General features: G+C 51.5%; 1 protein-coding gene across 1 annotated transcript; it reads left to right on the top strand.

Moving 5' to 3' along the window:
* Positions 1 to 214: 214 nt before the first annotated feature.
* On the top strand, positions 215 to 2,921 carry LOC112896633 (protein SMAX1-LIKE 5-like). Its single transcript, XM_025964676.1, has 3 exons — positions 215 to 1,593; positions 1,917 to 2,133; positions 2,246 to 2,921. Exons 1-3 carry the CDS (start codon positions 215 to 217, stop codon positions 2,780 to 2,782), a joined length of 2,133 nt encoding a protein of 710 aa, XP_025820461.1. The 3' UTR covers positions 2,783 to 2,921.
* Positions 2,922 to 23,073: the final 20,152 nt, after the last annotated feature.

Here is a 23,073-nt window from a genome sequence, read left to right as displayed (position 1 = left end):
AAGCTACGCGCGTCCATGACCAAAGAAACGGCAATGCTACTTCACTACTGTTGAAGCTCAGGTAGTAGCTAGATCGACCGGCGGGGGGGCAGCAGTGGCGCCTGGCCGGTGTCAAGATTCAAGAACACCAACCAGCACCTACACGCTTCACACAGCAGCAGCAACAGGACAGGACAGGTGAGCAGCGAGTAGTGAGGCTAGCTCGATCGCCGCGATGCGGGCGGGGGGATACACGGTGCACCAGTCGCTCACCGCCGAGGCGGCCGCGGTGCTCAAGCTCTCGCTGGGCCTGGCGCGCCGCCGCGGCCACGCGCAGGTCACGCCGCTGCACGTCGCCTACACGATGCTCGGCGGCGCCACGTCGTCGTCCTACTCCCAGGCGTCGCTCTTCGTCAAAGCCGCCTCCACGCCGGCCTACGGCCTCCTCTGGCGCGCCTGCGCCAGGACCCACACGGGCGGCGTTGCCCGCGGCGCGCCGCCGCTGCAGTACCCCTCCCATCCGGCGCAGTGCCGGGCGCTGGAGCTCTGCTTCAACGTCGCGCTCAACCGGCTCCCCACGGCCAATGCGGTGGCAGGCTCGCCGTTCTCGTCGCCGTCCTCGTCCTCGGCGTCGTCCACGTCCTTCCCGGCGTCCATCCTCCACCAGCCCAGCCCGACGCTGTCCAACGCGCTCGTCGCCGCGCTCAAGCGCGCGCAGGCCAGCCAGCGCCGCGGTTGCGTCGAGCTGCAGACCCGGCCGCCGTCGCCGCCCGGCCCGACATCCACCTCCCCGCAGCAGCAGCAGCAGCCTATGCTCACGATCAAGGTCGAGCTGGACCAGCTCATCATCTCCATCCTCGACGACCCCAGCGTGAGCCGAGTGATGAAGGAGGCCGGCTTCTCCAGCGCCGCCGTCAAGACCAACATCGAGGAGGAGAGCGCTGCCATGATGCCGGCGCCGTTCTTGAACTACCAGCCCGACGTCGAGTTCGAATCGCCATGCAAGGAGGACGACGTGAGGGCGATCCTGGAAGTTATGTCACGGACGTATGGGAGAAGAACCAACCCCGTGGTCGTCGGCGACACGGTGTCCGTCGCTGAGGCATCGGTCGCCGCGTTGATGAGGCGTCTGGAAGGAGGCGACGTCCCCGACGAGCTCCGCGGCGCGCGCGTCCTCCGGCTCCACCTCTCCCACGTCCACGTCCGGCTCATGGCCAAGGCCGACGTGGACGCGTGCGTGGCGGACCTGCGCCGCACCATCGCCGCCACGGCTGCAACAACCAACACCAGAACCGGAGGCCTGGTCATCTACGTCGGCGACATGCGCTGGGCTGTCGACGACGACGACGAGGCCCGCGCCCTGGCGGCGTCCGGCGGCTTCAGCCCCGCAGCGCACCTGGCCGCTGAGCTGGCGCGCCTGCTGGGCGAACTCCCCGCCGCCGCCGCGTCATGCGGCGGGCGCGCCTGGCTGGTGGCAGCCGCGAGCTACGGGACCTACATGCGGTGCCAGCAGCGGTCGTCCCTGGAGGCTACGTGGGCGCTGCAGCCGGTACCCGTCCCCGCAGGCGCCGGCGCCGGTCTCGGCCTGGCGCTCGGCCCACGCGCCGCAACAAGGTGACAAAGCGTTAGGCCTCGTGGCAGTGCTGTTGCTTATTACTGTTACTTTTGTTTCGTACTACATGCTTTGCTTTGTTTTGTTTCCCTGTGCTGTGACTGATGCGTTGCTGTGATACTGTCCCAGCCGTGCTCTGCTTTTGTTTGGTGTGCTCTGCTTGGACAGGCATAGCCTGACTCCTTGCACCTTGCATGTTGCACTACTAGTGGAAACTAGTCAGGAACACCCCTTAAATTTTTGGCCTATCTAGAGTGCAAACAATTGCATACTGCTACTTGATAGTGTTGCAACATTGAAGCTTATTTTGCATTCTTGCTCTTAGAAGCGAAACAGTCGGCAAGGTTGCCCAACTTGCTAAGTTTCCACTGCTGGATTCCTCACCCGGAGAAGAGGATGGCGTGCCGATCCTTTGCGACGAATGCGCCAGGAGCTACGAGACTGAAGCATCAGCTGCGAGAGCAAAGGCAGAGGGCACCGATCTTGTGCTTACCTTCTTCCCTGGCTGGCCGCAGGCAGACGAGCCCCAAACGTCACACAAGGTGAGAACCAAGAAACCTAGCATCTGCAGGCTGCAGCTGCAGAAATCAGGAACAACCTGTTCATCTTAGCAATGTCCTACTTAAGACGGTTTGTGTTGTTCGATTGATGCAGGATGATCTGATTGATCTGAAGAGGAAATGGAGCAGATTGTGTCGGAGGGTTCACTTGCAACACAGCCAGCCGACTCGCCCGTCCATTGCAACCACCACCTCCAGCAGTCCGGACCTCTGCTTAAGCTTTGGGACGAGGGAGATCAAGCACCAGGATGTGAAGACCACGCTCAGCCTGTTACCTCCGGACTCCGCTCATCATCCATTGAACGAGGATACCGACGCAAAGCAAGCAATTGCACAAGAATCGATTCCGGTGGTTGATTCCAGGGACATGAAGAATGTTCTGCAGCTGTGGATCGATGAGCTGCCGTCCGGTGATCTCAAGAGGAAGGCTGAGAATGTCCGGCTGCCGAGGGAATCCAAGCGCTGGATGGGCGGTTGCGGCCTTGATCTGAACCTTAACCTATGTGCTGGCGACGAGGAAAATCAGGACGGTGGCTGTACCACCAGCGAAGATGAGCTCGTTCCAAGCGACTTGACAAATAATGGCGAAGGCAGCGGTGATGTGACCGACAGCCTCGGGAGCCATTGTTAGGCTGTGGCCTTGGATCACTGAACGATGGCTCCATGGCGGTAGGGACACCGGAGATGGAGGCAGCTCCACGAGAGGAGGAGGTGGTCGTTGCTTCTCTTGCAACGTTCAAACTTCAGAATTGGCGGGAAGATGGGGATGAAGCAGGGATCGTGGTGATACCGGTCTGGAACTCTGGCCTGCTCGGCGTCTCTGGACAAACGGAGCCCACCCACCATGTGGGCTGCGCTTGGCTCTCAATTTTGTTCTGTTACGGTATATAGTTCTTTGTAAAATTGCTGTAGACTAAATACTAGTATTACGGCATCTTAGTAGTTGTTAGTACTTCTATTTGTAGTGAACAAGTATTCTTGATCTATCCATCCATATTTTTTTAAAAAAGATTCATGCACTTTTGAAGGTGGTATCGTGATTGGTATCATGGTAATACCTAAAGAGACCGTGACACCAGAGATATTTTGTTTGGTACTATCTAGTTCCTATTAATTATTTAATTTCCGCAGATATTTTTCTAAACACAATACAGATGCAGACGTTCACATACACGCACGCATATTCACTCCTAAGTATGGAGTACGCATATTCGTTTTGGAATGAATTGAACTTATCCTATGAGAAATTTCAAACCAATTGTGTCACATGAGAAATTTCTCCATTTATCCCTTATTCGTTTCGGTATGTTCGTCCAAGGTCATAATTCGTTTAATGATCTTATTCATTTATTAAGAATTATATAAATGATTTCGGAAATGATGAAATGGAGTAGCACAAGTGTGGGAACTCCCCCCCCCCGCCGCCCGCCCCCCCCCCCCCCCCCCCGGGGAGAATGATCGGATGTTCCTTCCGCAATCGGTGATAGCGAATAAAGAAGTGCGGCTTCAACACAAACAGGAAATCACCACGCTACGCTGGGGGACAGATTTCTGACCGTCTTGGTCTTTCTTTCCCACCACTTTGTTTGCTTGTCACTGCATGGCGTTCGTCTTTCCTGCAGCAACCCGCAGTTTTTCTTTGCAGTTGCCGATGACCCTTTTCTTGTTTGGAAGCGAGCGCGCACTTTACATGGCATGCTGGAAAAAAAAATGAAAAGACGTAGGAATTTCAGAGCCTGCAGCTGGCAGGGAGAGACTGGCAGCCGCCACATTATTAAGATGATGACTCCACTCCACCAACTTCAATTTTTTCCAGCTCCATTACACCAACTTCACGAAAATATGGAGTGTTGTATATATATTGACTGATTGCAGTGTTCTAACTCCAGAAAAATGATAACTTGCTGTGAATAGTCTATTTTAACCTTTGTGAATGGCCCACATGTCACTCTCTTTTCTCCCTTCCTCTTCCTCTCTCTACTCTAGTCTTCCTCCCTCTACTCTAGTTTTGGACAGTGCTAATGCCAACACTGGTGTCCTCTCGAGCTTCCTCGCTGCATGGGTGCCCGCAAGAAGGCGCCGCCCCTAGCTCCACGCCGGCATCGTCCTCTATGCCGCCGACGTATACCTCCTCGGCAGCGCGAGCCGCGCGGCGAAAAGGAGCGCCCGGACGACCGGCGCCGCCACTCCTCATCAAGCGCCGGCAACCGGACCGCCGGGGATTTGAAATCCCGCGGCCGCCCGTGCTTCCCCGTCACCGCAAAGACCTCATTGCCGACGAGCATCTCCCAGCCCTCCCCAACTCCCGGAAAAGCCCGCCGCCAGTCCGCCCATGCGGACCCCTCACCGCCGCCACCTCCAGCCGCCTTACCACGCCGTGGTGCGGTCCTGCAGGGGTAGGGGCGGCGCGGACCAGCGCCGTCGTAGGGGGCCGCAGCGGTGTAGCTCCGCAGGTGCAGGGGCGGCACGGCGACATGGGCATGACGCGCGGGAGGCAGGGGCGACGCGAGGAAGAAGAAGAGGTCGGGGTGGGGGTTGGAAAATACAAACAAAAGGGGTAAGTTGTATAACCAGTGGCAATGGTAGGTAAATAACCTCCAACTCCATGAGGAGGTGTGAAACTGTTGTCTTTGGAGCAACTGTAACGCCCGCGTTTTTACCCTATTTAAATTACAGTACAAATCACTCGCTAAAAATAATTTTCAAAACTTTTTTCATCGTCAAGCTCGGATCGCTCCTAAACCCTCTACCGTCCCAGCTCTTAATCGCCCAAAATATTTCCCGACGTCTCGCCGTCTGACATCCAAAAATTAACCGCCATCCTTTCTCTGTTCCTCGACCCGCGCGCCGTGCCGCGTGCTCAACCCCGCGCTCGCGACCGTCGCCGCGAATCCCGCCGACGCAGCCCCCTCTCGCGCGCCGCGCCGCGTGCTCAACCCCGCGCTCGCGACCGTCACCGCGAATCCCGCCGGCGCAGCCCCCCTCTCCCTTCCTTTCTCCCTTGTTTCTCTTTTTCCCCTTCTTCTTTTTCCCCTTTCTCTTTTTCCTTTTTCCTTCTCCTCCCCTCACTTCCCTTGCACGCGCAGCACGACGCCGAGCGCCCGGCCACCACCACCCCCCCACTGGCGACTCCACAGGAACGGCCTGACTTGGCCCCTCCTCTGCGCACGCCGTGCCGCCTTGCCGTCTTGGTGCTCGCGCTTGCCCCTGCGTGCCGCGACGCCGAGCTGAGCCGGCCGCCGCGCGTCGCCTCGCCACTGGCCGCCCCCCCCTGCGCAGCGCGTCCCCCAGGCTGCCCCTCCCCGCTACGCGCCACCGACCACCCTACGCGGCGACGACCCAGCGCCACCGCCGCCCCCACCGCCATTACTGGCCGCCGTGCTCCGGAGCTCACCGGCCTCCACCGCGCCCCCTCCTTCCCGCCCTCGCCGGCCTATAAATACCCCCACGCCGCGCCCCGCCACCACCACCACCTCCACCGCCGCCCCTAGCCCCCCCTCCCCGGCCCTACACCGCTGCCGCCGCAAGGGCCTCCGCCCGCCGCTACTGGCCCTCGTGGTCAGGCCGCCTCGCGCCACCCCAGCTCGTGGTGACTAGAGGAGTAGGTCCCCCTTGCTCCCCTCTCCGTTTTGCCCCGCCCCCGGCCGCCGCCGTGCCCCGGAGCCGCCGGAATCGGCGCCGCCGCCGGCTCCTTTCCCCCTCCTCTGTTCCTGGCAACGGGAGGAGGAAGAAGGGCGATTTTGCCCTGAGCCCCCTGCCCTTCTGCCTATTTCTTTAAGAGCCCCACCTCTCCTTAATCTCTTTTCCAAATAAACCCCATGTTCACTCTATTTAAGAAATAGACCCTCCCACTACACAAAATAATTACGGTTAAACCCCTGACCCTTTTCAGAGCACCCTAGGTATTCCCAAAAATTCTAGTCAAGCCCTCCCCTCCCAACAGTAATTACAAATAGGCCCTTGGATCCTTATTCATCCCCTAAACCCCTGTTCGGCCTATTATTTCATGCGCCAAAAACCTTCCGTTTGCCCCGAAACATTACCACGCCATTTCTAACATAATGTCGGCCATGCCATCAAGAAATCTCCCAAAAATATTCTTTCTACCATTGTTTCTTAAGTTATTCCTGATTCGGGCTTGTAGATAAAACCTTTATTTCTTTTTCTTTATGGAATGTTTGGTTGTGTGCGCCGTAGATCACGAAGTGACCAAGGGAGAACCCGTCGACGAGCAGTACTGCGAGCAAGAGTCCGAGGACCAGTACCGCGAGCCCGAACCTGAAGGACAGTACCTCGATCAGGACTTCCCGGAAGGCTTTGTGAATGGCAAGTCCAATTCCATCCTTTGATGCATATTTATCCCAGTTTTATAAATGCAACCTATTGGCCTGTTTTATAAAATGCATCGTTTTATTGCAAGACATGGTCGGATAGCCACCCCTTGATTGCTATAACTATTCCTTGATGACCTAGGATTTGCTATGTTAGACGTTAACTACTGCTAGAGATGCTTATTACCTGCCATCCCCTTATCATATTTTAAACCATGACCACAAGCGATTTACCAAAAATAAGGGTACGAGTGTTTTAAAAGATAAAATGGGATTTTGAGAAAATAAAAGAAAGACATAATCTGACGAGATGGACGGTGTTTTCTGTGTGAAATGCCACTTGTGTGCTTGTACCTTTGTGGTTAAGCATGGACGGGAGATGTCCGTCTGGTCATTATAAGGACGAACTGAGGTGTCATCTTGCCTAACCCACTTTTCGTACAACCACTCGACCATTGTGTGGGCAACGGCTTAGCATAAACCCCACTAGTTGTTCTGCTAGCCAAAAGGAGAGCGAGTGAGCAACGGGAGACCATGGAGAAGGAATACGATCTATGTGAGCTATGTCCCGGTTATGACCTTGCTGATAGGTCATTAACCCCATGGTAGCTTCCGTGTTGGCTAGTTAGATTCAGCTAAGGTGGGTAATGGCTTTGTTAGGATCCGCCGCGACATTAAGGTGTCCGTAGTGTGGTACCCTACTTGTGGGTAAAGTGTACCACCTCTGCAGAGTGAAAAACCTATTCGAATAGCCGTGTCCACGGTATTGGACGCGTTACGGCATGGTCACTTCAATAGATATCTTGGATTAATTGGTTTTGTGGCATGAGTTGTTTGAAAGTGTGTGGCAGTGGTGCAGTGAGCTACTGTGGACGTGGAGTCCGGTAGCAATAAAACTAGGATCCTTTGTGTAGGATCAACCCCACTTATTAATCGATTACTACAAAACTGACTTGCGTAAACTCTTTTATTAAACAAACCCTTGCATGTGTAAAATCTCGCTTTATCGCAAACAAACCCAAGCCTCATCCTTGATATACCCGTGCATGATCTTTATTATCTCCCCTCCGCGGGTGTGGTTGGACTTGTTGAGTACTTCCGTACTCACCCTATATATAATTGTGGTTTGCTTCAGAGGAAGACCCGGACTTCGTTGTCGAAGACGCTGAGTAAAGGTTGCGTCCGCACCCAACCTTGCCTGTGGTGTTAGCCCTCCGCAAGATGCTTCTGCTAGCGTGTTACTCTAAGCCCGAGCTGGATCCCACGTGGGTCGTGCTTTGGTGTATTACCATAGCTGTTTTATTACTGATTATTGTTTGTATCGAGTGTCCGCCTCCTCGGAGGTTTGTACGGTAATGTACCATCTGATGTAATAAATGTGTATCAGCCTCCTGGGACTGATTTTTATATCACATTTAAGTCACCTCGGATGAGGGGACGCTTCAGGTGGTATCAGAGCCGTAGGACGCAACCCTTAAGACCAAGGACATTTTCTAAGCCATTCCCCGCTAAATCTTTCCCCCTTAACTCACCTTTCCACACGGCACTTACCTTTGGCCCTTGTCTGATTCCAGATGGCTGACAATGGATGGAGTGACGGGATCTGCCCCGCAGAGCCTGGTCTTCCGAGGTTATTACTACTCAGCCTGGGACACGTCGGAGTTTTGTACCCACCGGAGTACACCTACCGGGAGCACAACTTCAGAGGGACCCCTCGGTGTGATCTGATGATCTTCGTGGGAAAAAGTACACTTTACCCCGATGTGGACCCCTAGTTCATCTCCACCACTGGCTTTGGGTTCCCAGACACCTACAGAAAGGCTGCCCGAAAAGCCCTGCGACGCTTACGCATGGTCTATAGGCATCATCTTCAGCGAACTCCTATGGGATTTTTCCTGCCTACTGGAGGGAGAGGACGCTCTTGGATTGCCCGGATGAGAGGATTAGGGAGGGAAGAAGATGATCTAGAAGATACGGTTTCCCAACTGTCCATTTACCTCACCGGCCTAGACCGACTTTACAGCGAACAGACAAAACAACTGAAGCACCAAATCCGTAGGGCAGAAAAGGCGGAGCAAGAGTTGGAAATACAATGCAGGAGAGCAATAGAAGCTGAGGCTCAAGCTGAGAGTTCCCTCGCCTCTCTCCGAGACATATGGCGAAGCAACGCTCAAGAAAGGGAACGTATCGAGGCACACAGAAGAGAAGCTGGATTACTGGAAGGAGAACCCGAGGAAACCCATTGGGATAAGGGCACTCAGACCGAAGGGGAGGTATTGGAGCAATGTCTCCCGCCAAAGAAGCGACCTAACCGGATCAGGGAAGGATTCCCTTAGGGAGAGTAGAGTACCTAGGCTAGAGCTACCACCCTAGCAATAATGTATCCTTGGGAGATGTACCCGACTCTAATGAAAAAGACCGTTTACCCTTCTTGTACCCTACCATGTGTGCAAGGCTTGTTCACTCCACCTTTGTTTTCAGATGGCCGAGAATGGGTGGACCTAGGGCGTTTGCCAAGAAGAACCTGGTTTTCCCCGCCTTTTGATCAATTCCCTGGAGCGCCTCGGTGTTACCGAGCGCCCAAGGTACTACAGCAGGGAGTACGAACACCTCGGTACTCGTCGCTGTAGGGTGGTTCTCTCCATCGCCAGAAGCACCCGCCACCCCGACATTGAGCCGTGGCGAGTGACTGCCACAGGATTTCAACATCAGGATGCCTATCCCTTGGCCGTCAGAAAGGCTCTCCGTTACCTGTGCCGGATCTTCGAGGAACACCTCATTCCTACACCAATGAGGCTTTTTCCTCCGGTCATCAGGACGCAAGTCTGGCAGGCCCGCATGAGGAACTTGGAACGGCGCCGCCATCAAGAAGACCTTTTGTACCATGTGGTCGCCTACCTCGTCTCCTTGGATAAGCTCTTCGACGAGCAAGCCCAAATCTTAAGGGAGCAAACCCACCGGGCCGAGCAAGCTGAGCTTGCAGTAAGGATGCACCAAATCCGGGTGGCTCAAGCCGAAGCAAGGACCGCGGCCGCTATAAGTAGCGAAGCCGTCGCTCATGAAAGCCTCAGGCAGATCCAGGATCAGCGCATGCAAGAATGGACCAACAGTGGAACGCCCATCCCGGCAATCGGGGAAACCCAAGTCCTAATTGGAACACCCATCACAGGATGGGGAGGACTTTTTAGGACCCCGCAAGCTCCACCTGAAGGTGCTGAAAGGACAGCTGCAACCGTAGAAGGAGGAGCTGTCGAACAGCCCCGAGAAAATGGGATCCTCGAGGACGACGAGGAAGAGCTACTCATTCCACTGGAAGTTCACTCCACCCCGGAAGACGACTCGCCCCGTGAGTAATATGCCTTAGAGGTGCCCCAGGGATGAAGCCGTCCCGGCCCCAAGCTGAGAGTTGTGCCCACCCATCTGTTGTGCCCTTTGTACCCGATCGTGTAGTGCGTGTTTTAGCTGTACCCTCCCAAGTGTTGTACCCCAGCGTAATAAATAAAACATCTGCACTTGATGGTTGTTAGTCTGTGCGATTGCCGGCAGTAGGTGGAGTCTGCCTTTTCAAAAATAAAATATCACTAAATTACAAATCTAAGTCTCATAAGGGTTTTGCCCAATCCACAGACGGCCCCCAGGCGTAACAACAGGGCCTTCCAAAGACAAGCACATGCCACTCCAAGTGCGGAGAGACAACAGGGTATGCAAGGACAAGCCCCCGATCAGGAAGATCAGGAAGTGAGCCAGCAGGGAGGAGAAAGCCAAGTAGGAGCACGACATGCCCCACCCCCACCGGCCGTTGACCTGGTACAAGTATTGAACAACCAGAACCTCCTACTGGAAGCTTTGACAATGTCATCACCAACACAAGGCCCCGTGAGCAGAATACAAATGACAAACTGTCAGCTTTTCTGAGGACCAAGCCACCCACCTTTGCAGGATCCTACAACCCCTTGGACGCAGATGACTGGCTGCGTGTTATCAAGAGAAAACTCGAACCATTTGAGCATGAAGACCGTGACAAGGTCCGTTTAGCTGCTCACCAGCTCACTGGAACTGCTTTGGCTTGGTGGGAGAACTACTGTGCAGCTGCTCAGGATGCCTCCACTATCACTTGGAAGGAGTTTGTGGATGAATTCCGTCGCTATCACATCCCAGCAGCCACTATGAAGTGCAAGGCAGATGAGTTCCGCGAGCTGCAACAAGGCAACAAGTCCATTGAAGAGTACACATACCAGTTCATAGAACTAGCTCGCTATGCACCGGAGGAAGTAGACAAGGATGAAAAGAAGCACGATATGTTCAGAAAGGGTTTAAATACAGAACTTAAGAAGCTGCTTTCCCCATGCATCTACCCAGACTTCAACACACTGATGAACATGGCTATCATCACCGAGAGAGCCATGGCAGAGGAAAAGAGAGACAATAAGCGTAAGTTCCTAGAAGCCAAGGCTCGCCAGCAGGACCGTTTCCAGAAACCGAGGCACTTTGGCCCTCCAGTGACCAAGTCCCAAGCCCCTATGCAGTATAGGACCCAACCACAAGCTACTGGCTCTCAAGCCCCCAGCAACCAGCTTAGACAGTTCAAGAGCCAGAACACCATGAAGGCCCCACAGAGCAATGCAAGCCACGTTACTGCCAGCAGCAATACCCGAGCATGCTTCAACTGCCGTGAGACAGGGCACTTCATTGCCAATTGCCCATATGCTAATAACAAGCCGGCAGCATCAGCCCTCTCCAACTCAGTGAATGGACCAAGGTCAGCCTTATCAGGAGCCAATCGTGTACCCATCCGCAATAACAATACTGGCAACAACAACCAGCAGATGGGGCCGCCCCAGCAGTCCTTCGGACGAGCCCGCATCAACCACATCAACGTGCATGAGGCTCAGGACGCTCAGGGCATAGTGCTCGGTGAGTTTCTAGTCAGCTCAGTTTTGGCAACAATATATTTGATTCCGGAGCATCACATTTGTTCGTATCCTCAAGTTTTGTGGAAAAGCACAATATACCTACAGTGCTACTGAAAACACCCCTATTAACCTGAACGCCCGGAGGCGACATTAAGTGCCGACTGGGTTGTTCTCGGGTAAGGATCATTTTAAGTGGGGTAGAGTTCCTAGCAGACCTAGTAGTACTTAAGTCTAAAGGTATAGATGTGATCCTTGGAATGGATTGGCTAAGCCTGCACAATGGCCTTATAAGTTGTGCTGACAAGGTGGTACACCTAACCAACCCAGAAGGAGTACAAGTAACCTGCCATACTCGGGGAAGTGGACCGGACCCAATGGTTTTTAGCATGGAAGCTAAACTCTTGGAAGAAGTTCCAGTAATAAATGAATACTTAGAGGTTTTCCCGGAAGAACTCCCGGGGATGCCGCCAGATAGGGATATAGAGTTTGTCATTGACCTTGTCCCTGGAACCTCCCCTATAGCTAAGAGACCCTATAGGATGGCAGCCTCTGAATTGGCGGAACTAAAAAGACAGCTGGAAGAGTTACAACAAAGTGGTTTCATTAGACCAAGCTCATCACCATGGGGAGCTCCGGTCTTGTTTGTCAAGAAGAAGGACGGAAGCATGAGGATGTGCGTGGATTACCGTGCACTAAATGAAGTCACCATCAAGAACAAATACCCCCTTCCCAGAATTGATGACCTCTTTGATCAGCTGAAGGGAGCCAAGTATTTCTCCAAGATAGACCTAAGGTCGGGATATCACCAGCTCAAGATTAAGGAAAGCGATATTCCAAAGACGGCCTTCATCACCCGCTACGGGCAATATGAGTTTACCGTGATGTCCTTTGGACTCACCAATGCACCTGCTTATTTCATGAACCTCATGAATAAGGTATTTATGGAAGAGTTAGATAAGTTTGTCATAGTTTTCATTGACGACATACTTATTTACTCCAAGAGTGTCGACGAACATGAGCAGCACCTACGAGTGGTTCTGGAAAAGTTGAGAGCGCACAAGCTCTACGCCAAGTTCAGCAAGTGTGAATTTTGGCTTGAGAAAGTAGCATTTCTTGGTCATATCTTGACCGCAGAGGGAGTAGCAGTGGATCCCGAAAAAGTCGAAGCGGTCTCCAATTGGCAGCAACCAACCAATGTTAGTGAAATCAGGAGCTTTCTCGGTTTAGCCGGATATTACCGAAGATTTATTGAAGGATTCTCCAAGATAGTCCGACCCATGACAGAGCTACTCAAGAAAGAGAAGAAGTTCACCTGGACCGAGTCATGTCAGAGAAGCTTCCAGGAGTTAAAGAGAAGACTGACAACCGCCCCGGTACTAACCTTGCCAGACATCCAACGGGACTTTGTCATTTATTGTGATGCATCCCGTCAAGGATTAGGATGTGTCCTTATGCAAGGTGGGAAAGTAGTGGCATATGCTTCCTGACAACTCAAGCCTCATGAGCAAAATTACCCGACCCATGATTTGGAGTTTGCAGCCGTAGTACATGCCCTCAAGATTTGGAGACACTATCTGATTGGGAATAGGTGTGAGATCTACACAGACCATAAGAGCTTAAAGTACATATTCACCCAGCCAGATTTGAACTTAAGGCAAAGAAGGTGGTTAGAACTAGTGAAGGATTATAATGTGGTAATTCATTACCATCCTAGTAAAGCAAACGTGGTAGCAGATGCCTTAAGCCGGAAATCTTATGGGCCTAAGGATGCCTACCTACAGGAAGAAATGGCACGATTAAATGTGCACATCGTCCCCCATGGTTCCAGTCGCAAGTTGAGTGTTCAACCCACTTTAGAGGATAAGATCAGAGAGGCCCAAGGTTTAGATAAGGACTTGATGAGAATCCGCATGCATACCGGAGAAAACAAGTCACCAGATTTTAGAGTGGATGACAAAGGAACCTTATGGTACAAAGATAGAATTTGCATACCTAAGGAAGGAGACTTCCGACAGACTATTATGGATGAGGCCCATAACTCAGCATATTCCATCCACCCAGGATCCACCAAGATGTATGTGGATATAAGACAAAAGTATTGGTGGAGTGGAATGAAGGCGGACATTGCAAGGTTCGTCGCCCATTGTGATACTTGTCAAAGAATCAAGGCCGAACATCAGAAGCCAGCAGGATTGCTGCAACCCTTGCCCATCCCGGTTTGGAAATGGGATGAGATAGGAATGGATTTTGTAGTGGGTTTACCCAAGACACAGAAAGGACATGACTCCATATGGGTGATAGTGGACAGGCTCACAAAAGTCGCTCACTTCCTACCGGTACGGACCAATTATGGTGGAGAAAAGCTAGCACGGCTCTATGTGGACAACATAGTGAGGCTGCATGGCGTGCCTAGCAGAATTGTTTCGGATAGAGGAACCCAATTCACCTCTAGGTTTTGGAAAAGTTTGCATAAGGCCATGGGCACCAAGTTGGACTTCAGTTCGGCTTATCACCCACAGACCGATGGTCAAACAGAAAGGGTGAACCAGATTATGGAGGATATGCTAAGAGCATGTGTCCTTACTTATGGCAAGGATTGGGAACAAAGCTTACCGTACGCTGAGTTTTCGTACACCAACGGCTATCAAGCAAGCTTGGGCATGTCACCATTTGAAGCACTCTATGGGAGAAAGTGCAGGACCCCCCTGATGTGGTCAGAAGTTGGAGAGCGTGCCCTAGTTGGACCCACACTCATAAAGGAAGCGGAAGAAAGAGTGGCCAAAATTAGAGGGAAACTGAAGGCCGCCCAATCCCGACAGAAGAGTTACTCAGACAAGAAGAGATGAGAAGTAAGCTTCAATCCAGGAGACTTCGTCTATCTCAAGGTTTCACCTATTCGAGGGACTCGAAGATTTCAGGTGCATGGGAAACTAGCCCCTCGGTACATTGGACCGTACCAAGTACTGAAGAAAATTGGAGCTGTAGCATACCGTCTAGAACTACCAGAAGGAATGGCTGACATACACCCAGTATTCCATGTATCCCAACTGAGAAGATGCCTGAGGGTACCCGAGAGAGAACGGGTGCCGGAAGAAGACATAGCTTTACAAACAGATCTTCGGTACCAGGAGGTGCCTGCCAAGATTTTGGACACTGTCATAAAAAGGACAAGAAACTCCGAAGTACGGATTTGCAGGGTTCAGTGGAGCAGACATGGAGTGGAAGAAGCTACATGGGAACGCGAAGATGCCCTTAAGAAAGAGTTTCCCCATCTATTTAGGAACCAGCCGAATCTCGAGGACGAGATTCATTTTAAGTGGGGTAGGTTTGTAACGCCCGCGTTTTTACCCTATTTAAATTACAGTACAAATCACTCGCTAAAAATAATTTTCAAAACTTTTTTCGTCGTCAAGCTCGGATCGCTCCTAAACCCTCTACCTTTCGAGCTCTTAATCGCCCAAAACATTTCCCGACGTCTCGCCGTCTGACATCCAAAAATTAACCGCCATCCTTTCTCTGTTCCTCGACCCGCGCGCCGTGCCGCGTGCTCAACCCCGCGCTCACGACCGTCGCCGCGAATCCTGCCGACGCAGCCCCCTCTCGCGCGGTGTGCCGCGTGCTCAACCCCGCGCTCGCGACCGTCACCGCGAATCCCGCCGGCGCAGCCCCCCTCTCCCTTCCTTTCTCCCCTGTTTCTCTTTTTCCCCTTCTTCTTTTTCCCCTTTCTCTTTTTCCTTTTTCCTTCTCCTCCCCTCACTTCCCTTGCACGCGCAGCACGACGCCGAGCGCCCGGCCACCACCACCCCCCCCACTGGCGACTCCACAGGAACGGCCTGACTTGGCCCCTCCTCTGCGCACGCCGTGCCGCCTTGCCGTCTTGGTGCTCGCGCTTGCCCCTGCATGCCGCGACGCCAAGCAGAGCCGGCCGCCGCGCGTCGCCTCGCCACTGGCCGCCCCCCTGCGCAGCGCGTCCCCCAGGCCGCCCCTCCCCGCTACACGCCACCGACCACCCTACGCGGCGACGACCCAGCGCCACCGCCACCCCCACCGCCATTACTGGCCGCTGTGCTCCGGAGCTCACCGGCCTCCACCGCACCCCCTCCTTCCAGCCCTCGCCGGCCTATAAATACCCCCACGCCGCGCCCCGCCACCACCACCACCACCACCGCCGCCCCTAGCCCCCCCTCCCCGGCCCTACACCGCTGCCGCCGCAAGGGCCTCCGCCCGCCGCTACTGGCCCTCGTGGTCAGGCCGCCTCGCGCCACCCCAGCTCGTGGTGAGTAGAGGAGTAGGTCCCCCTTGCTCCCCTCTCCGTTTTGCCCCGCCCCCGGCCGCCGCCGTGCCCTGGAGCCGCCGGAATCGGCGCCGCCGCCGTCTCCTTTCCCCCTCCTCTGTTCCTAGCAACGGGAGGAGGAAGAAGGGCGATTTTGCCCTGAGCCCCCTGCCCTTCTGCCTATTTCTTTAAGAGCCCCACCTCTCCTTAATCTCTTTTCCAAATAAACCCCATGTTCACTCTATTTAAGAAATAGACCCTCCCACTACACAAAATAATTACGGTTAAACCCCTGACCCTTTTCAGAGCACCCTAGGTATTCCAAAAATTCTAGTCAAGCCCTCCCCTCCCAACAGTAATTACAAATAGGCCCTTGGATCCTTATTCATCCCCTAAACCCCTGTTCGGCCTATTATTTCATGCGCCAAAAACCTTCCGTTTGCCCCGAAACTTTACCACGCCATTTCTAACATAATGTCGGCCATGCCATCAAGAAATCTCCCAAAAATATTCTTTCTACCATTGTTTCTTAAGTTATTCCTGATTCGGGCTTGTAGATAAAACCTTTATTTCTTTTTCTTTACGGAATGTTTGGTTGTGTGCGCCGTAGATCACGAAGTGACCAAGGGAGAACCCGTCGACGAGCAGTACTGCGAGCAAGAGTCCGAGGACCAGTACCGCGAGCCCGAACCTGAAGGACAGTACCTCGATCAGGACTTCCCGGAAGGCTTTGTGAATGGCAAGTCCAATTCCATCCTTTGATGCATATTTATCCCAGTTTTATAAATGCAACCTATTGGCCTGTTTTATAAAATGCATCGTTTTATTGCAAGACATGGTCGGATAGCCACCCCTTGATTGCTATGACTATTCCTTGATGACCTAGGATTTGCTCTGTTAGACGTTAACTACTGCTAGAGATGCTTATTACCTGCCATCCCCTTATCATATTTTAAACCATGACCACAAGCGATTTACCAAAAATAAGGGTACGAGTGTTTTAAAAGATAAAATGGGATTTTGAGAAAATAAAAGAAAGACATAATCTGACGAGATGGATGGCGTTTTCTGTGTGAAATGCCACTTGTGTGCTTGTACCTTTGTGGTTAAGCATGGACGGGAGATGTCCGTCTGGTCATTATAAGGATGAACTGAGGTGTCATCTTGCCTAACCCACTTTTCGTACAACCACTCGACCGTTGTGTGGGCAACGGCTTAGCATAAACCCCACTAGTTGTTCTGCTAGCCAAAAGGAGAGCGGGTGAGCAACGGGAGACCATGGAGAAGGAATACGATCTGTGTGAGCTATGTCCCGGTTATGACCTTACTGATAGGTCATTAACCCCATGGTAGCTTCCGTGTTGGCTAGTTAGATTCAGCTAAGGTGGGTAATGGCTTTGTTAGGATCCGCCGCGACATTAAGGTGTCCGTAGTGCGGTACCCTACTTGTGGGTAAAGTGTACCACCTCTGCAGAGTGAAAAACCTATTCGAATAGCCGTGTCCACGGTATTGGACGCGTTACGGCATGGTCACTTCAATAGATATCTTGGATTAATTGGTTTTGTGGCGTGAGTTGTTTGAAAGTGTCTGGCAGTGGTGCAGTGAGCTACTGTGGGCGTGGAGTCCGGTAGCAGTAAAACTAGGATCCTTTGTGTAGGATCAACCCCACTTATTAATCGATTACTACAAAACTGACTTGCGTAAACTCTTTTATTAAACGAACCCTTGCATGTGTAAAATCTCGCTTTATCGCAAACAAACCCAAGCCTCATCCTTGATATACCCGTGCATGATCTTTATTATCTCCCCTCCGCGGGTGTGGTTGGACTTGTTGAGTACCTCCGTACTCACCCTATATATAATTGTGGTTTGCTTCAGAGGAAGACCCGGACTTCGTTGTCGAAGACGCCGAGTAAAGGTTGCGTCCGCACCCAACCTTGCCTGTGGTGTTAGCCCTCCGCAAGATGCTTCTGCTAGCATGTTACTCTGAGCCCGAGCTGGATCCCACGTGGGTCGTGCTTTGGTGTATTACCATAGCTGTTTTATTACTGATTATCGTTTGTATCGAGTGTCCGCCTCCTTGGAGGTTTGTACGGTAATGTACCATCTGATGTAATAAATGTGTATCAGCCTCTTGGGACTGATTTTTATATCACATTTAAGTCACCTCGGATGAGGGGACGCTTCAGCAACCCTTGAGGTACTCCAGGAAAAACGTGGATCCCTAGCTCCATGTTTTTTCTAGATCTGATAGTTCCTGGAGCTAGACGTGTTTGGCAGAATATTTTGTGGAGTTCGTGGAGCGGATCTAAAATTCGTGGAGGGGAGCTCTCCCAAACAGGCCTAGCGTAGGGAATAGTTACAGTAGTCCCATATAACAACATTCTATATAACTTAGTATACTACTTAATATACTAGTAGTCCATCCATCCCAACTTATTAGTCATTTTGATTTTTCTAGATGCATAATTTTTACTATATATGCATGTAGATAAAAGTTATATATAGATGTATAGTATAGTAAAATCTATGCAATAGTACTATCTTTTTCAACAATCCAAAACCATTTGAACCAGCGCGTGCGCTCTCTCTCTTCGCTCCCTCGCCCAACACACCGTTCCTCCCTCCCTCCTCAAATCTAGTCTTGCAGGTGAGGCAATCACCCCTTCCGATGAGACCAGTATCTAATCTAGCTGTTCCGAATCCGGTGGAGGCACGCCTTTCCCAAGCAAAGCTTCAGCGGCCACAAGGGCGAGGTGTGCCCCCAATGATAATTTTACCATCGACCGGAGGTTCGATAGTGCACGGTCGATCCGGCAGCTCTCTCCCCTCACCCACCACGTGCGCGGGCCCCACAGATACTTTATCCCATGTTGTTATCCTTTCTCCCGTCCGCTCTCATCCACTCGTTCATTTTTCTCCTTTCCTCCCCCATTCTCTTTCCTCTCGAGATGGCGCAGGCTCTCATCCACTAGTTCTTTTTTCCCTTCCTCCTGCATCCCCTTTCCCATTCTCTTTCCAGATGGCGCGGAGCGGCGGCAGCAGTGACGGCGAGCTCCCCGGGGGGAGCGGCGGCGGAGCAGCGCGGCTGGGCGGGGCGGCGGCGGCGTGGCGAGGTGTAGCGGAGCGGAGCGGCGCGGCTGGGCAGAGGCAGCGGCGGCGGGCTTCCCAGGGCGAGCTCCGCGCGCGGCGCGGTGGCTCGCTTCCCGGGCGCTCGCCCCCGGCGGCGGCGGGGAGCTTCCCGGGGTAGCGGCGCTTTTTTTTTGCTTTTTTTCCTTTTTTTGGATGCAAAAGTTTTTTACAAAACATTTTTCTGAAATTTTTTTTGTTTTGGATGCAAAAGTTTTTTCTTCAAAATTTTTTCAATATTTTTCTCAAAACTTTCTCTTTCAAACTTTTCTCATCAAAATTTCCATTCTCTCCAAAATATTTTCTTGAAAAGTTTCTCAAAATTTTTTTGTCAAAAAAAGATAAAAAATACTAAAAAAGGAAAAAAAGACGGTCGGAAGATCGACCGTAGGGAGGCCCTCCCTATGGTCGACCGAAATTAGCTAGGCCCAAGGTAGTACAGTGGCCACCTTTCACAAGCCGGGCGATGTAGAGCAGATCAGGAGTAAAAAATTAGACTTGCTAAGCCAAAATCAGAATCAAGAATAACTAGAGTTTGGACCAATTATTATAAAAAAAGAACTAAAATCATAAAGCTATGGAAAGATACTCAAGCACACTTAAAAGAAGGATATCTAACGGTTGTTAATTTATCTGAAGTATATAGTTGGTGAATTCGCCTCATAACATGTACGGCAAAACAGATGTCTATCTTAAGGAACTAAAAACCATCCGGATATAATAAGATCATCATCATTAGGGGTTGATAATTAATAAAATTGCAGATGGTGGAGATGCAGGATTTTATTGTCTCAGAACAAAAGATAACTTGAAGAACTGTCAGATTTTTCTTTCTAGTGAAGTAGACGGTTTTAATGATAGCTCATATGAAAAGTAACTCCAGAAAAATTATATTCAATATCTATCTGTGCCATCTACACTGAAATTTAATTTAATTTTTAGTTGATAATAAATAGATTATGGTATGGGCATGACACGCATGGATACCATCATTCAAGAAGAACATAAGGTAAACATGTTCCTAAGCACTTTTAGTAATTTTGAGAATGGTTTGCTACCTAATAATATTATTATAACTAAGTAACAATAAAGAAGCTCAGGAAGTAACTGAAGAGAGAGGATGGAGGATAAAAAGAACAGCAATGACGTCCAATCTACAATCTAGAGGTCCACAACATACCAAATTCGAGTCCAACTCAAGTCCTGAATCAGACTGCCTTGAAATCGTCACTCAGGCCATATGCGGAGTCCGTTTTTTTGACGTTCTACATATATATTATCGGAGTTTAACCTCCAAGCCCACCGAGAGATACTTCTGAGGTGGTAGATTGTAGGTGGAGTGTCGCTGAGATCAGAAATTTGAAGGTGCAAGAAACACGAAACTTTAGACAGGTTCGGACCGCCGAGAGCGTAATACCATACATCCTGTGTGGTAGTTTGTATTGCCTTAGGTGTTGATATTTTTCGGGGGTTCCATGCCCGCCCTTATATAGTCGGGGGACAGGGTTATAGGAAAATTCTAGCCAGATACGAGCTTAGAAGTCCTACACGAGTACTAGTCGGATAGTTTCCTTCTGTTCCGACTAGTCCTACTATGGTACGAGTAGTTACAACTGATGTAGGGCATGGGCTATGTCCCATCCCTTATCCTAGAATATGTACGCCATGTGCGCAGTCTTGTGGCCCTGTGTCTGACAAGCCCCCGAGCTCTTCGTAGTCGAGTACTGCAGGCTTCCGAGTACTTCTGAAGGTATCTTCAAGTTCTTCTGAATTTCATCTTGAAAGTATTTTCCGAGTACTTCCTTGGCTGCATCGAGGTTGTGAGGTGCTCATACCCCGAGTAGTTTTCAAGTCTTCTTTTATATGCGGTGCGATTGAACTCGCACTCCAAATGGAGTAGCCCGAGCATTAGGATGAATCGAAGAATCAGGCTGAGTGTCAAATTAGTCTTGAATCTTCTATCCTTATCATCCAAAAAGTTTGAAAAATAAGTCATCGATGACACGTGCAATGTCAGACCCGGACCCACGGGACTGCGTGCATGGCCTACATCTTATAGGATAAGGGGTGGGATATGGCCCACGTCCTAAACTGGATGTAACTACTCGTAGCATAGTAGAACTACTCATACAGTAGTAAAACTAGTCGGATACATTAGGAAACTACCCGAAAGTACTCGGGTAGGACTCCTGGGCTTGTATCCGATTAGGACTTCCATGTAAATCTGTCCCCCCAGAACATATAAGAGCGGACAGGGACCCTCCTCAAGCAGGAGCATGAGGGACAACTCGTGCCTCATGCAACAGATCACCCAGAAGATCCTCTGATCACCACCTAAGAAAAAATACAAACCACACAGGACGTAAGGTATTATGCTCTCGACGGCCTGAACCTGTCTAAACTTTGTGTTCCTTGCACCTTCGAGTTCCTGATCTCGGCGACACCCTACCTACAAACTCACCACCTCAGGGGTATCCCTCGGTGGGTATGGCGGTAAAACACCGACAGCTAGCGCGCCAGGTAGGGGTGTTATCAAGCATCCACCGGAGAACTCGATGGCATCGTTCAATTTCACCAGCGTTGTGCTCAATGAGGGCACGGCGTTCGCCTTCGACTCCTGGTTCTGCATCACCGACGATCGTGGTGGCTTCAACAGCCACCTCGTTGAAACCAAGGAACCGACGGCATCTACTCCAGCATCCTGCCGCGACATAGACGACCTCGCCGATGATCTCGGCAGAATTTGACATCCAATCTAATCGGAAACCGTGAGGGCGATTCTGGATCCAACCCGGCTCCTACTCATGATCAACTCGAATTCAGCTCGTGCCTCAACGACGATACGCCGTCGCCGCCGACCCTAATGTCGTGGCTCGACTTCAGCTAGCGCCGCAGCGCCCACGCGCTACTGCCACCGGCTACGACTACTTCGACAAATCTGCATCGCCAATGATTACTTCAACTACTCCTCTCAACTAGAAACTAGTCGGGGACGAGCCTTGAGCTACATGGCGACTAGCTCTGCACGGTCATCAACTAGTCGGGATCAAATCCGACTAGTCCGGCTTCATCAACAAACCGTCGCGGCTGCATCGACTGCCGCTGTGGCTCGTCGACAATCGTACACGAATCAAGCTAAGTCACTTATACCTTTTCCGACTTGTTCTTCATAGGATCGGATACTTTTTGTGCAACGCGCATTCTCTTCACAGGCCATATCATGCCTATTCCCGATTGCCTGCACGGTCCGCCCTGCAACACGGGCGATCGGGTTACACCCTATAAGTGCGCTCCACGAGCGTTCTCTTTTTTTCTCGCAATGCCGACTGCTCTACTTTTCTCTCAACGGTTGCTACAATACCCGGGTAGCGTACGCTTTAATTCGTCAAGCCTCGACTCTTCTGTGCGCCTATGCAACTACACGTGCATGCGGCCATGCTCCCTGCGCCATGGTTTACGGCAATCAGGGATCAGGTGCCTAACATAATAGGCTACCTACCCGGGGACATTACGTGACCTAGCAAGAGTACAACGAGAAAAAAATTTCATGCATTTTACAATGCTAGGATTTGCTCCCAACACGATATCTTAAATATCAGTTACAACATACTTTTATGTTTACCTTGCAGGGGACCTGACCTGGACCATGCTGCTGGGCGAGTCGGATTAAACTCCAACTAGTTGGCTTCATCAACAATCGCCCATGACTACTTCGACTTTGCGAGAACACTACATTGCAGATTACAACGACTACTCGTCGGATTCGACATTGACTAGTTGGGTTAATCAACAACCATCGGCGACTACTTGACTTAGTGAAGAATGCACGGTGACACGCTGGCAACTACTTCGACTACTCGTTTCGCGTACAAGACTAGTCGGAGACGACTATGCTTGGCAACACGCTGGCGACTACTTTGACTACTCGTTTTGCCTACAAGACTAGTCGAAGACGACTATGCTTGGCGACACGCTAGCGACTACTTCGACTACTCATTTCTCCTACAAGACTAGTCAGAGACGACTATGTTTGGTGACACGTTGGCGACTACTTCGACTACTCGTCCCGCCTACAAAACTAGTCAAAATCGACTCCGACTAGTTGGCTTCATCAACAGTTGAAGATTCAGCAGCAACTTGGCCAATGCCTAGGCTCGGGGGCTGGCGCCACTGACTACTAGGCATATACTATGCGACTCATCTAGCTCCCAGACTCGGGGGCTGGATACGATATGGCTCTCAGCGAACAAGGTTTGATTTGAGCGGTAATTTAGA

This window comes from Panicum hallii, chromosome 1 (genome assembly GCF_002211085.1).
Source record: "Panicum hallii strain FIL2 chromosome 1, PHallii_v3.1, whole genome shotgun sequence".
Classification (NCBI taxonomy): Eukaryota; Viridiplantae; Streptophyta; class Magnoliopsida; order Poales; family Poaceae; genus Panicum; species Panicum hallii.
This window is presented reverse-complemented; position numbering and strand designations above follow the sequence as displayed.

Excerpts from the sequence above, each read along its gene's own strand:
- LOC112896633 (XM_025964676.1), top strand. The coding sequence starts at position 215 with ATGCGGGCGGGGGGATACACGGTGCACCAGTCGCTCACCGCCGAGGCG. Across the intron at positions 1,594-1,916 it reads GGCCCACGCGCCGCAACAAG|AAGCGAAACAGTCGGCAAGG; the intron begins GTGACAAAGCGT and ends TCTTGCTCTTAG. Across the intron at positions 2,134-2,245 it reads AGCCCCAAACGTCACACAAG|GATGATCTGATTGATCTGAA; the intron begins GTGAGAACCAAG and ends CGATTGATGCAG.